This window comes from Xyrauchen texanus, chromosome 33 (assembly GCF_025860055.1).
Source record: "Xyrauchen texanus isolate HMW12.3.18 chromosome 33, RBS_HiC_50CHRs, whole genome shotgun sequence".
Lineage (NCBI taxonomy): Eukaryota > Metazoa > Chordata > Actinopteri > Cypriniformes > Catostomidae > Xyrauchen > Xyrauchen texanus.
In genome coordinates, this window is record NC_068308.1 from 40,559,621 (window position 1) to 40,572,120 (window position 12,500).

Consider the following 12,500-nt stretch of genomic DNA (forward strand, 5'->3'; position numbering starts at 1 on the left):
GGATTGCGCCAAGCCAACCGCGTTGCCTTTCTATGATTTTCTCCCTTTTTCTCCCCAATCTGGAACGCCCAATTCCCAATGCACTCTGAGTCCTCGTGGTGGCGTAGTGACGAATCTCAGTTGCCTCCGCGTCTGAGACCGTCAATCTGCGCATCTTATCAAGTGACTTGTTGAGCGCATTACCATGGAGACGTAGCGTGTGTGGAGGCTTCACGCTATTCTCCGCGGCATCCACGCACAACTCACCACACGCCCCACCATGAGCGAGAACCACATTATAGTGACCACGAGGAGGTTACCCCATGTGACTCTACCCTCCCTAGCAACCGGCCCAATTTGGTTACCCCATGTGACTCTACCCTCTCTAGCAACTGGGCCAATTTGGTTACCCCATGTGACTCTACCCTCCCTAGCAACCGGCCCAATTTGGTTACCCCATGTGACTCTACCCTCCCTAGCAACCGGCCCAGTTTGGTTACCCCATGTGACTCTACCCTCCCTAGCAACCGGCCCAATTTGGTTATCCCATATGACTCTACCCTCCATAGCAACCGGCCCAATTTGGTTACCCCATGTGACTACCCTCCCTAGCAACCGGCCCAATTTGGTTATCCCATGTGACTCTACCCTCCCTAGCAACCGGGACAATTTGGTTATCATATGTGACTCTACCCTCCCTAGCAACCGGCCCAATATGGTTACCCCATGTGCCTCTACCCTCCCTAGCAACCGGACCAATCTGGTTACCCCCATGTGACTCTACCCTCCCTAGCAACCGGGCCAATTTGGTTACCCCATGTGACTCTACCCTCCCTAGCAACCGGCCCAATATGGTTACCCCATGTGACTCTACCCTCCCTAGCAACCGGACCAATCTGGTTACCCCATGTGACTCTACCCTCCCTAGCAACCGGGCCAATTTGGTTACCCCATGTGACTATACCCTCCCTAGCAACCGGCCCAATTTGGTTACCCCATGTGACTCTACCCTCCCTAGCAACCGGCCCAATTTGGTTATCCCATGTGACTCTACCCTCCATAGCAACCAGCCCAATTTGGTTACCCCATGTGACTACCCTCCCTAGCAACCGGCCCAATTTGGTTATCCCATGTGACTCTACCCTCCCTAGCAACCGGGACAATTTGGTTATCACATGTGACTCTACCCTCCCTAGCAACTGGCCCAATATGGTTACCCCATGTGACTCTACCCTCCCTAGCAACCGGACCAATCTGGTTACCCCATGTGACTCTACCCTCCCTAGCAACCGGGCCAATTTGGTTACCCCATGTGACTCTACCCTCCCTAGTAACTGGCCCAATATGGTTACCCCATGTGACTCTACCCTCCCTAGCAACCGGACCAATCTGGTTACCCCATGTGACTCTACCCTCCCTAGCAACCGGCCCAATTTGGTTACCCCATGTAACTCTACCCTCCCTAGCAACCGGCCCAATTTGGTTACCCCATGTGACTCTACCCTCCCTAGCAACCGGGCCAATTTGTTTACCCCATGTGACTCTACCCTCCCTAGCAACCGGGCCAATTTGGTTGCTAAGGAGACCTGACTGGAGTCACTCAGCACGCCCTGGATTCAAACTCACGACTCCACGTGTGATAGTCAGCGTCAATAGATACCCAGACCCACCCCCCCGCGTTGCCTTTCTGAGTATACTTCTCTGACCACGAACATATAGGAATGGGTTTGACACTGGGATAGAAGTATTTTAACACTGAAAAAGTGACATGCTTTAGCTTTAATAATAATAATAAAACTGTCTTCATTCTTCCTTTCTCAAACAAATCACAGTAGTTTGAGCATCTTGACCTGTATTGCACATCCAGGGTTTAACTCTCAGTCTAAAGTCTTGCTCGCCGTGTCGTATATTAATCTATAATCCGGCATGTCAGATCTTCGGCTGTGTTTTGTCTCCTTTCCGCCTCTCCTCAGAGAAACCGTCTCGTCTCCTCGTCAGCGCTGTGAGTGTTTCTGCAGATATGGAGCTGAACTCGTGTGAGAACGAGGCGTAAAACAGCAGCACGATGATCGCAAAGAGCCACTCCAGGATCGCAGCCGCGTGCTGCAGGACGAAACTCTCCTGAATAAAGAACACGCCACCTACAGGACAGACAGTTAAGGAGCATATACAGATGTGCACTATATCACAGGGTTAAAGAGCAGCTTGGACTTTCTTCAAAACATCTCCTTTTGTGTTCCACAGAACAGAGTCATTCAGCTTTAGACCAACATGAGGATTTTCAGCTGAAATATTCTATTGAATTAAGCGATTGTAAAGGATATTGAGTATGAGGGTGGAGAGGGCGAGTAAGGTGAGCGCCAGTCGCAGGTGTGCGGTGTGGAAGTCTGTCCGTGTGTCGGCCGTACGGTACGACAGCAGCGTCTGCACACACACAAACAGCAGACTGCCGGGGAAGACCAGACCCGCTCCAACATAGTGAAGAACTTTAGCGTGATCCACCTGTAGAGAACACAATCATACAGGAGCTGAGAGAACTCGCCATGTGAAAACAGCATCTTAAAGGGACAGTACACCCAAATCTGAAACTCAATTTAAAATTTTCAATTTTTTTTTTCTAATTGAGAAACACTTGAAGGAAACATGCCATTATTTTAATTTATTATTTATATTAATATGTAACTTTTTAAATTCATGCTAAATTGCATATTACATGTATTTTGTGTTCTGAATTTTTTAGAAGAAGAAATTAAAAATTCAAAACGCAGAAATTCAGATCATACAGAAAGAAGGTCAGAGGTCAAGCTTCCGCGATCCACACGGAAAAGTCAAACTAGGCATTTTGGCCAATCACAGAGCTGCTACAGGTTTCTGACCGGGCCAATGGGGCGGTGAAAAGCTGCAAACTTCTGGCAAACGTTTGTGGCGAATCAAAAGCTCATTTGCATGTGAAAATAACGAGCAGCAAATTTGCAGCTTGTTTAAATTTTTTTAAGTGTGGTCATCGTCTGTGCTTACTCTACTAAAAGTGCATCACAAAGCAGTTGAAGTGCACATGCGTCAAAAGTTTTCGTATTCGCTCGTGGTTTAGAAGAGTATATTCAAAAAAGCGACGCAGAAAAACAAAGTATACCTGGGCCTTTAAAGACGTGCGAAGAATACTAATTAAAATTCATTTCTGCAAGAATTAGCTTAAAGGGGTCTGGGTATCTCAGCGAGTATTGGCACTGACTATCACACCTGGAGTCGTGAGTTTGAATCCAGGGCGTTCTGAGTGACTCCAGTCAGGTCTCCTTAGCAACCAAATTGGCCCGGTTGCTAGGGAGGGTAGAGTCACATGGGGTAACCTCCTCGTGGTCACTATAATGTGGTTCTCGCTCTCGGTGGGGCGTGTGGTGAGTTGAGCGTGGATGCCGCGGAGAATAGCGTGAAGCCTCCACACGCAGTACATCTCCATGGTAACGCTCTCAACGAGTCACGTGATAAGATGCACGGATTGACGGTCTCAGACGCGGAGCAACTGAGATTCGTCCTCCGCCACCCTTGTGGTCACTACGCCACCACGAGGACTTAGAGCACATAAGAAAATAAAAATAAATAAAAAAGAATTCGCTTAAAGGCCCGGGTATACTTCATTTTTCACGTTACACATGTATTTTTGGCTGTGTGATGTCACTTTCCACTCCAAACTGGTGCCGTTCGTTTGTGCCGGTGAAAGAAACATCATAACGTTTTCCTTTCTTTGTATTTAACAAGATCACTTTTGGGAGTAGTGAAGTCGTGCAGGCTACACCCCATGTCAATCTCTCCATCGTTTGTGCTCGCTTGGAGCTGGTTTGTGCCGTGTATCGTTAAAGCATTTATTATTGGCAAAGACTTAATCTTACACCCCAAAATCAGGCAGTGTGACTCAATTTACCAACATCACACTCAGGTACCAGCTGAAGGAAAAGCTCTCAGTAAACTGGGGTGAAGAACCATATAGACCTGAAGAAGAAAAGTGCTTTTGGTTCTGTGTTTTCTTACTTGGAAGTTTCCCACAATCATGAGTCCAGTGGCACAGAGTCCTCCAGCACACAAACCCTCAATGTTCAACACACTGTTACTCTTCTTATGAATGACGTGAGCATATCGCAGCAGACCAATCACAATCACTGGAAGAGAAAACAGACCGATCACAATCACTGGAACAGAAAACAGGCCAATCACAATCACTGGAACAGAAAACAGACCGATCACAATCACTGGAAGAGAAAACAGACCAATCACAATCACTGGAACAGAAAACAGGCCAATCACAATCAATGGAACAGAAAACAGGCCAATCACAATCACTGGAAGAGAAAACAGACCAATCACAATCACTGGAACAGAAAACAGACCGATCACAATCACTGGAACAGAAAACAGACCGATCACAATCACTGGAACAGAAAACAGACCGATCACAATCACTGGAAGAGAAAACAGACCGATCACAATCACTGGAACAGAAAACAGACCGATCACAATCACTGGAAGAGAAAACAGACCAATCACAATCACTGGAACAGAAAACAGACCGATCACAATCACTGGAACAGAAAACAGACCGATCACAATCACTGGAACAGAAAACAGACCGATCACAATCACTGGAACAGAAAACAGACCAATCACAATCACTGGAACAGAAAACAGACCGATCACAATCACTGGAAGAGAAAACAGAAAACAGACCAATCACAATCACTGGAAGAGAAAACAGACCAATCACTGGAACAGAAAACAGGCCAATCACAATCACTGGAACAGAAAACAGACCGATCACAATCACTGGAACAGAAAACAGACCGATCACAATCACTGGAAGAGAAAACAGACCGATCACAATCACTGGAACAGAAAACAGACCGATCATAATCACTGGAACAGAAAACAGACCGATCACAATCACTGGAAGAGAAAACAGACCGATCACAATCACTGGAACAGAAAACAGACCGATCATAATCACTGGAACAGAAAACAGACCGTTCACAATCACTGGAAGAGAAAACAGACCGATCACAATCACTGGAAGAGAAAACAGACCGATCACAATCACTGGAAGAGAAAACAGAAAACAGACAATCACAATCACTGGAAGAGAAAACAGAAAACAGACAATCACAATCACTGGAAGAGAAAACAGAAAACAGACCGATCACAATCACTGGAAGAGAAAACAGAAAACAGACCGATCACAATCACTGGAAGAGAAAACAGACCGATCACAATCACTGGAAGAGAAAACAGACCGATCACAATCACTGGAAGAGAAAACAGAAAACAGACCGATCACAATCACTGGAAGAGAAAACAGAAAACAGACCGATCACAATCACTGGAAGAGAAAACAGAAAACAGACCGATCACAATCACTGGAAGAGAAAACAGAAAACAGACAATCACAATCACTGGAAGAGAAAACAGAAAACAGACCAATCACAATCACTGGAAGAGAAAACAGAAAACAGACCGATCACAATCACTGGAAGAGAAAACAGAAAACAGACAATCACAATCACTGGAAGAGAAAACAGAAAACAGACCAATCACAATCACTGGAAGAGAAAACAGACCGATCACAATCACTGGAAGAGAAAACAGAAAACAGACCGATCACAATCACTGGAAGAGAAAACAGACCGATCACAATCACTGGAAGAGAAAACAGACCAATCACAATCACTGGAACAGAAAACAGACCGATCACAATCACTGGAACAGAAAACAGACCGATCACAATCACTGGAACAGAAAACAGACCAATCACAATCACTGGAACAGAAAACAGACCGATCACAATCACTGGAAGAGAAAACAGAAAACAGACCAATCACAATCACTGGAAGAGAAAACAGACCGATCACAATCACTGGAACAGAAAACAGACCGATCACAATCACTGGAAGAGAAAACAGACCGATCACAATCACTGGAAGAGAAAACAGACCGATCACAATCACTGGAAGAGAAAACAGACCGTTCACAATCACTGGAACAGAAAACAGACCGATCACAATCACTGGAAGAGAAAACAGACCGATCACAATCACTGGAAGAGAAAACAGACCGATCACAATCACTGGAAGAGAAAACAGACCGATCACAATCACTGGAAGAGAAAACAGACCGTTCACAATCACTGGAAGAGAAAACAGACCGATCACAATCACTGGAAGAGAAAACAGACCGATCACAATCACTGGAAGAGAAAACAGAAAACAGACCGATCACAATCACTGGAAGAGAAAACAGACCGATCACAATCACTGGAAGAGAAAACAGAAAACAGACCGATCACAATCACTGGAAGAGAAAACAGAAAACAGACCAATCACAATCACTGGAAGAGAAAACAGACCGATCACAATCACTGGAAGAGAAAACAGACCGATCACAATCACTGGAAGAGAAAACAGAAAACAGACCGATCACAATCACTGGAAGAGAAAACAGACCGATCACAATCACTGGAAGAGAAAACAGAAAACAGACCAATCACAATCACTGGAAGAGAAAACAGACCGATCACAATCACTGGAAGAGAAAACAGAAAACAGACCAATCACAATCACTGGAAGAGAAAACAGACCGATCACAATCACTGGAAGAGAAAACAGAAAACAGACCAATCACAATCACTGGAAGAGAAAACAGACCGATCACAATCACTGGAAGAGAAAACAGACCGATCACAATCACTGGAAGAGAAAACAGACCGTTCACAATCACTGGAAGAGAAAACAGACCGTTCACAATCACTGGAAGAGAAAACAGACCGATCACAATCACTGGAAGAGAAAACAGACCAATCACAATCACTGGAAGAGAAAACAGACCGATCACAATCACTGGAAGACAAAACAGACCGTTCACAATCACTGGAAGAGAAAACAGACCGATCACAATCACTGGAAGAGAAAACAGACCAATCACAATCACTGGAAGAGAAAACAGACCGATCACAATCACTGGAAGAGAAAACAGACCGTTCACAATCACTGGAAGAGAAAACAGACCGATCACAATCACTGGAAGAGAAAACAGACCGATCACAATCACTGGAAGAGAAAACAGACCGATCACAATCACTGGAAGAGAAAACAGACCAATCACAATCACTGGAAGAGAAAACAGACCAATCACAATCACTGGAAGAGAAAACAGACCGATCACAATCACTGGAAGAGAAAACAGACCGTTCACAATCACTGGAAGAGAAAACAGACCGTTCACAATCACTGGAAGAGAAAACAGACCGATCACAATCACTGGAAGAGAAAACAGACCAATCACAATCACTGGAAGAGAAAACAGACCGATCACAATCACTGGATGAGAAAACAGACCGATCACAATCACTGGAAGAGAAAACAGACCGATCACAATCACTGGAAGAGAAAACAGACCGATCACAATCACTGGAAGAGAAAACAGACCAATCACAATCACTGGAAGAGAAAACAGACCGTTCACAATCACTGGAAGAGAAAACAGACCAATCACAATCACTGGAAGAGAAAACAGACCATTCACAATCACTGGAAGAGAAAACAGAAAACAGACCAATCACAATCACTGGAAGAGAAAACAGAAAACAGACCGATCACAATCACTGGAAGAGAAAACAGACCGATCACAATCACTGGAAGAGAAAACAGACCAATCACAATCACTGGAAGAGAAAACAGACCGTTCACAATCACTGGAAGAGAAAACAGACCGATCACAATCACTGGAAGAGAAAACAGACCAATCACAATCACTGGAAGAGAAAACAGACCGTTCACAATCACTGGAAGAGAAAACAGACCGTTCACAATCACTGGAAGAGAAAACAGACCAATCACAATCACTGGAAGAGAAAACAGACCATTCACAATCACTGGAAGAGAAAACAGAAAACAGACCAATCGCAATCACTGGAAGAGAAAACAGACCAATCACAATCACTGGAAGAGAAAACAGACCAATCACAATCACTGGAAGAGAAAACAGACCATTCACAATCACTGGAAGAGAAAACAGAAAACAGACCAATCACAATCACTGGAAGAGAAAACAGACCGTTCACAATCACTGGAAGAGAAAACAGACCGATCACAATCACTGGAAGAGAAAACAGACCAATCACAATCACTGGAACAGAAAACAGACCGTTCACAATCACTGGAAGAGAAAACAGACCAATCACAATCACTGGAAGAGAAAACAGACCGATCACAATCAGTCGAAGTAAACTCCAGACTCTTAACTCTTATTATATTTGGGTCATTTTTGACCGGTTTAAGTTTGAGTTCAAAATGGTCAAAAAGTAATGAATGAATAAGAATAAAAAGTATGATCATTTTATGAAACTTGTTTATATTAATGCAATATCAGAGTGTTGCTAGGGTGTTTCTAGGTGGTTACTAAGGCATGACTAAGAATTGCTTACTGTCTCAAGTTAAAAGAGATCATCCCCAATTCTCTAGTCTATGACACTCGGATCCCTGAATATGTTTGGGGGTCTAAAAATAAATGTATTCACATAAAATGTAAAATGTCCCAGTTCTCATGTTAGTGGGGAAACAACAACCACAACAGGTAATGTGTTATTTAAAAATGTTATTTTAACCGGAGATATCTGCAAAAAAAGTTTTTCCAATATAAATATGATTTATAGTGAAAATACAATATAATTGAACATTTTAATAAATGCATCTAGAATTGAAGGTTTCTAGGTCTTAAAATGAGTTTATAATGCATAGTGGGGTTAACCTCGACTCTTAGGGCTAAAAACATACGTGTATTTGTTAATTAGTTTTTTTTACTTAAATTGTCACATTTTAAGTCCTGTTAATTTCTGTTTACAGTCAAAATATTATTTTTTTGGCCTCTTTCTAGATGAAATGTTTCTTATAATCCGCAGTTTAACTACTGCACACAACAATGATGATAAAATTGCTTTTGAACTGTTTTCTGGTTCCCGTCTCCATTAGAAGTAATGTCAGAAATATCGAAATGATCGATCCATGATGGAGAACAACAATCATTTGAAGGGTTAAATGAAGTATTGTACTCATCTGTCTGATGTAGATTAAAGGTGAACACACATGTGTCGTGTAAAGTCGACTCACCCATGAATGAAGCAGCGCTGCACAACAGACTGAACCAGCAGCTCTCTGGAGGAACATCACCACATTTACTGCAGACACACAGACAGCACAACACACGGATGAACAACTGTGCTGTTTTGTTGTCCGTTCTACATAACTCATTCAGCTTTTTGCAGCCGATTCACCGACCCACTCGGTTCTCCCGGTGCCCAGTCCGCCCCTGATCGGCCCCAAAGTGCGTCAACCCACTCGGTTCTCCCGGTGCCCAGTCCGCCCCTGATCCGCCCCAAAGTGCGTCAACCCACTCGGTTCTCCCGGTGCCCAGTCCGCCCCTGATCGGCCCCAAAGTGCGTCGACCCACTCGGTTCTCCCGGTGCCCAGTCCGCCCCTGATCGGCCCCAAAGTGCGTCAACCCACTCAGTTCTCCCGGTGCCCAGTCCGCCCCTGATCGGCCCCAAAGTGCGTCGACCCACTCGGTTCTCCCGGTGCCCAGTCCGCCCCTGATCGGCCCCAAAGTGCGTTAACCCACTCGGTTCTCCCGGTGCCCAGTCCGCCCCTGATCGGCCCCAAAGTGCGTCGACCCACTCGGTTCTCCCGGTGCCCAGTCCGCCCCTGATCGGCCCCAAAGTGCGTCAACCCACTCGGTTCTCCCGGTGCCCAGTCCGCCCCTGATCGGCCCCAAAGTGCGTCGACCCACTCGGTTCTCCCGGTGCCCAGTCCGCCCCTGATCGGCCCCAAAGTGCGTCGACCCACTCGGTTCTCCCGGTGCCCAGTCCGCCCCTGATCGGCCCCAAAGTGCGTCGACCCACTCGGTTCTCCCGGTGCCCAGTCCGCCCCTGATCGGCCCCAAAGTGCGTCGACCCACTCGGTTCTCCCGATGCCCAGTCCGCCCCTGATCGGCCCCAAAGTGCGTCGACCCACTCGGTTCTCCCGATGCCCAGTCCACCCCTGATCGGCCCCAAAGTGCGTCGACCCACTCGGTTCTCCTGAAATCTGATGTATTATTGAGTGTAAATGTTACTGACCGTTGATCTCCTGTGTGAGTTCATGATAGGACATGAGAGCAACAGTTCACGCAGACCCCTCACGAGATTGGGGGCGTTCAAGCGAAAACTTGTTTTGTTTTTCTAAAAACCATGACAACAGAACAAAACTGCACACAAAACAGAGAACAGAACTTACCAAACATGTCTGAAGAGATTGTAGTTGAAGAATTTATCAGCCTTATTTTTATGAATGCTTTTGGACCGGTACCAGTTCGCAGAGGTGTTATCCGTGTGATGCCGAATATTGATAGAACGTTTCGACACTCATCACGGCTGGTTAGGACAAAAACTCTGATTAACATATAAAATACACATTTTATCTCGTGTCGTTTGCCGTCAGGTTAGGACACGTTGTGCCTGTAGCTCCTCTGTGTTTCTGTTTGATAACAGAGTAAAATAAAAAGGCTGGGCATAGAAATGCATCAATTCTTCAACTACAAACTCTTCAGACATGTTTAGTAAGTTCTGTTCTCTGTTTTGTGTCACTATCGCTGTTTTCAGATAAACAAAACGATTTGACTGTTGAACGCTACAATGTCGAACTGTGAACTGTTGCTCTCGTGTCCTATCATGAACACACACAGGAGATCAACGGTCAGTAACATTTACACTCAATAATACATCAGATTTCAGATCATTATCATATACTTTCATAACAATCATGAGCTCATGAATAATTAATTAGACTACTGAATGATACTTTTGTGTTCTTTTGAAGCTTGAAGAGGTGTCACCATAAACTGCCATTGTATGACATCACTGAGCACAACATTTATGCACAATTTCTCCCAAGAAAGTCATGTAGAGTTACAACAACATGGGGGTGAGTAAACAATGACTGAATATGCATTTTTGAGATAATCCATAAAGAATGATGGAACGATATTACAGTTTAAACCCCACATTGTGTTACCTGATGAGTGGAACACTGTCGAGTGTGCAGCACAGATCAGAACCACTCTGATGAACCAGAGACGTCTCACACGATGAGTTATACACCCTATAAACAACAACAACACATTATTATCTGCATATTATATTGTGTAGCATTTACTTTAACACTTATTTATACATGTGTAAAATGATTTAAAAGCAGGAGTTTTATAAGGTTTAAGTTTGTGCTTTTGAATATTCAATGAGGCATTAATGAACTCTGACTTTTCTTTTGATAATAAAGTATCAGTGTGTCAACTTTGATCAGTCTGAACAAACACAAACCACTGATAAATCTTAAAATGCATTGATTCAGCATCCGTCACTTTATAATCAATATAATCTCATCAAATGTTCAGTAGATCAATCACATCATTGTCACTTATTCACCAGTTATTGACAGGACACACATGTTGATTCTGCAGGGCCATTGCATATCTGAGAAAATGAGAGAAAAGACAAACTTAAAAAAAAAAAAAAAATATATATATATATATATATATATATATATATATATATATATATATATATATATATATATTATTATTATTATTTTCTCTTTCTTAATATTTAATGTTAATGCCATTTCTTCTCTTTGTTCAACAACATCAACAAAAGCACAAAGCAGATTTAAATGTAAACATGTCGCATATATTCAGTTACACATTGAAACCATCTAAAATACATCGTGTATCATTTAAACACTAAATAAACGCTTAAATTAAGAGTTTTGAACACTCACATGATCCAGATTCCCGGCAGTGTGAACACAGGCAGACTGATGGGGATCAGAACCCACACAGACATTTCCACAGTTCTTGTTGAGTTTCTCTGAATCATTGCATCAAATCTGACTCTACACCGATCACAACGATTCTTCAGTCAGATGAAGTGAACACACACTGAACTCAGTAAAACTGTGGATCTGATTCATGACTGCTGACGCTGCCGTGACGTCACCATCTGTGACCGTTAAATCTGATCTCACCGTTGAGCTGATGCTCCGCCCCACATCTCATTATAGAGCGCAACCGCCCACTTTTTCAGCCGTCTGGGTTCCGGAAGTAGTTTCCCAATTCATTTCTTCCAATAACTTTTAATAAAATCCTTTATAAAAGAGTTGTGAGCCATGAATCAAAACAACCAGCTCTGAGGTGAATCACAACGTCATGAACTTTGTTTTGAGGCAAAAAAGTATTTGAAAATCGGATATAATGACAAAGATACACCATCTTTTATGAGGGCACGGACTACAATCCCATGAAGCATTGCGAATGATGTCACTGAACGATTGGAATATAGCAAAGCTTGTTAATAATTAGTAAAGAAACATTATATTTAGCATTTATTGGGTGAAGACTTGATTAAGTCATTCGCAGTGCATCATGGGAATGGGCGGTCGCTTTGAGGCACGTTT

At 43.6% G+C, this 12,500-nt stretch overlaps 1 protein-coding gene across 1 annotated transcript; it reads right to left on the minus strand.

Annotated features, from left to right (window-relative positions):
- Positions 1–1,665: 1,665 nt before the first annotated feature.
- zgc:86738 (Transmembrane protein 150A-like) lies at positions 1,666–12,060 on the minus strand. The gene is made up of 7 exons (XM_052102716.1): positions 11,826–12,060; positions 11,474–11,521; positions 11,064–11,150; positions 9,126–9,193; positions 4,006–4,133; positions 2,304–2,481; positions 1,666–2,120 (listed from the first exon to the last, which is right to left on the minus strand). Exons 1-7 carry the CDS (start codon positions 11,921–11,923, stop codon positions 1,909–1,911), a joined length of 819 nt encoding a protein of 272 aa, XP_051958676.1. The 5' UTR covers positions 11,924–12,060; the 3' UTR covers positions 1,666–1,908.
- Between the last annotated feature and the right edge of the window lie 440 nt (positions 12,061–12,500).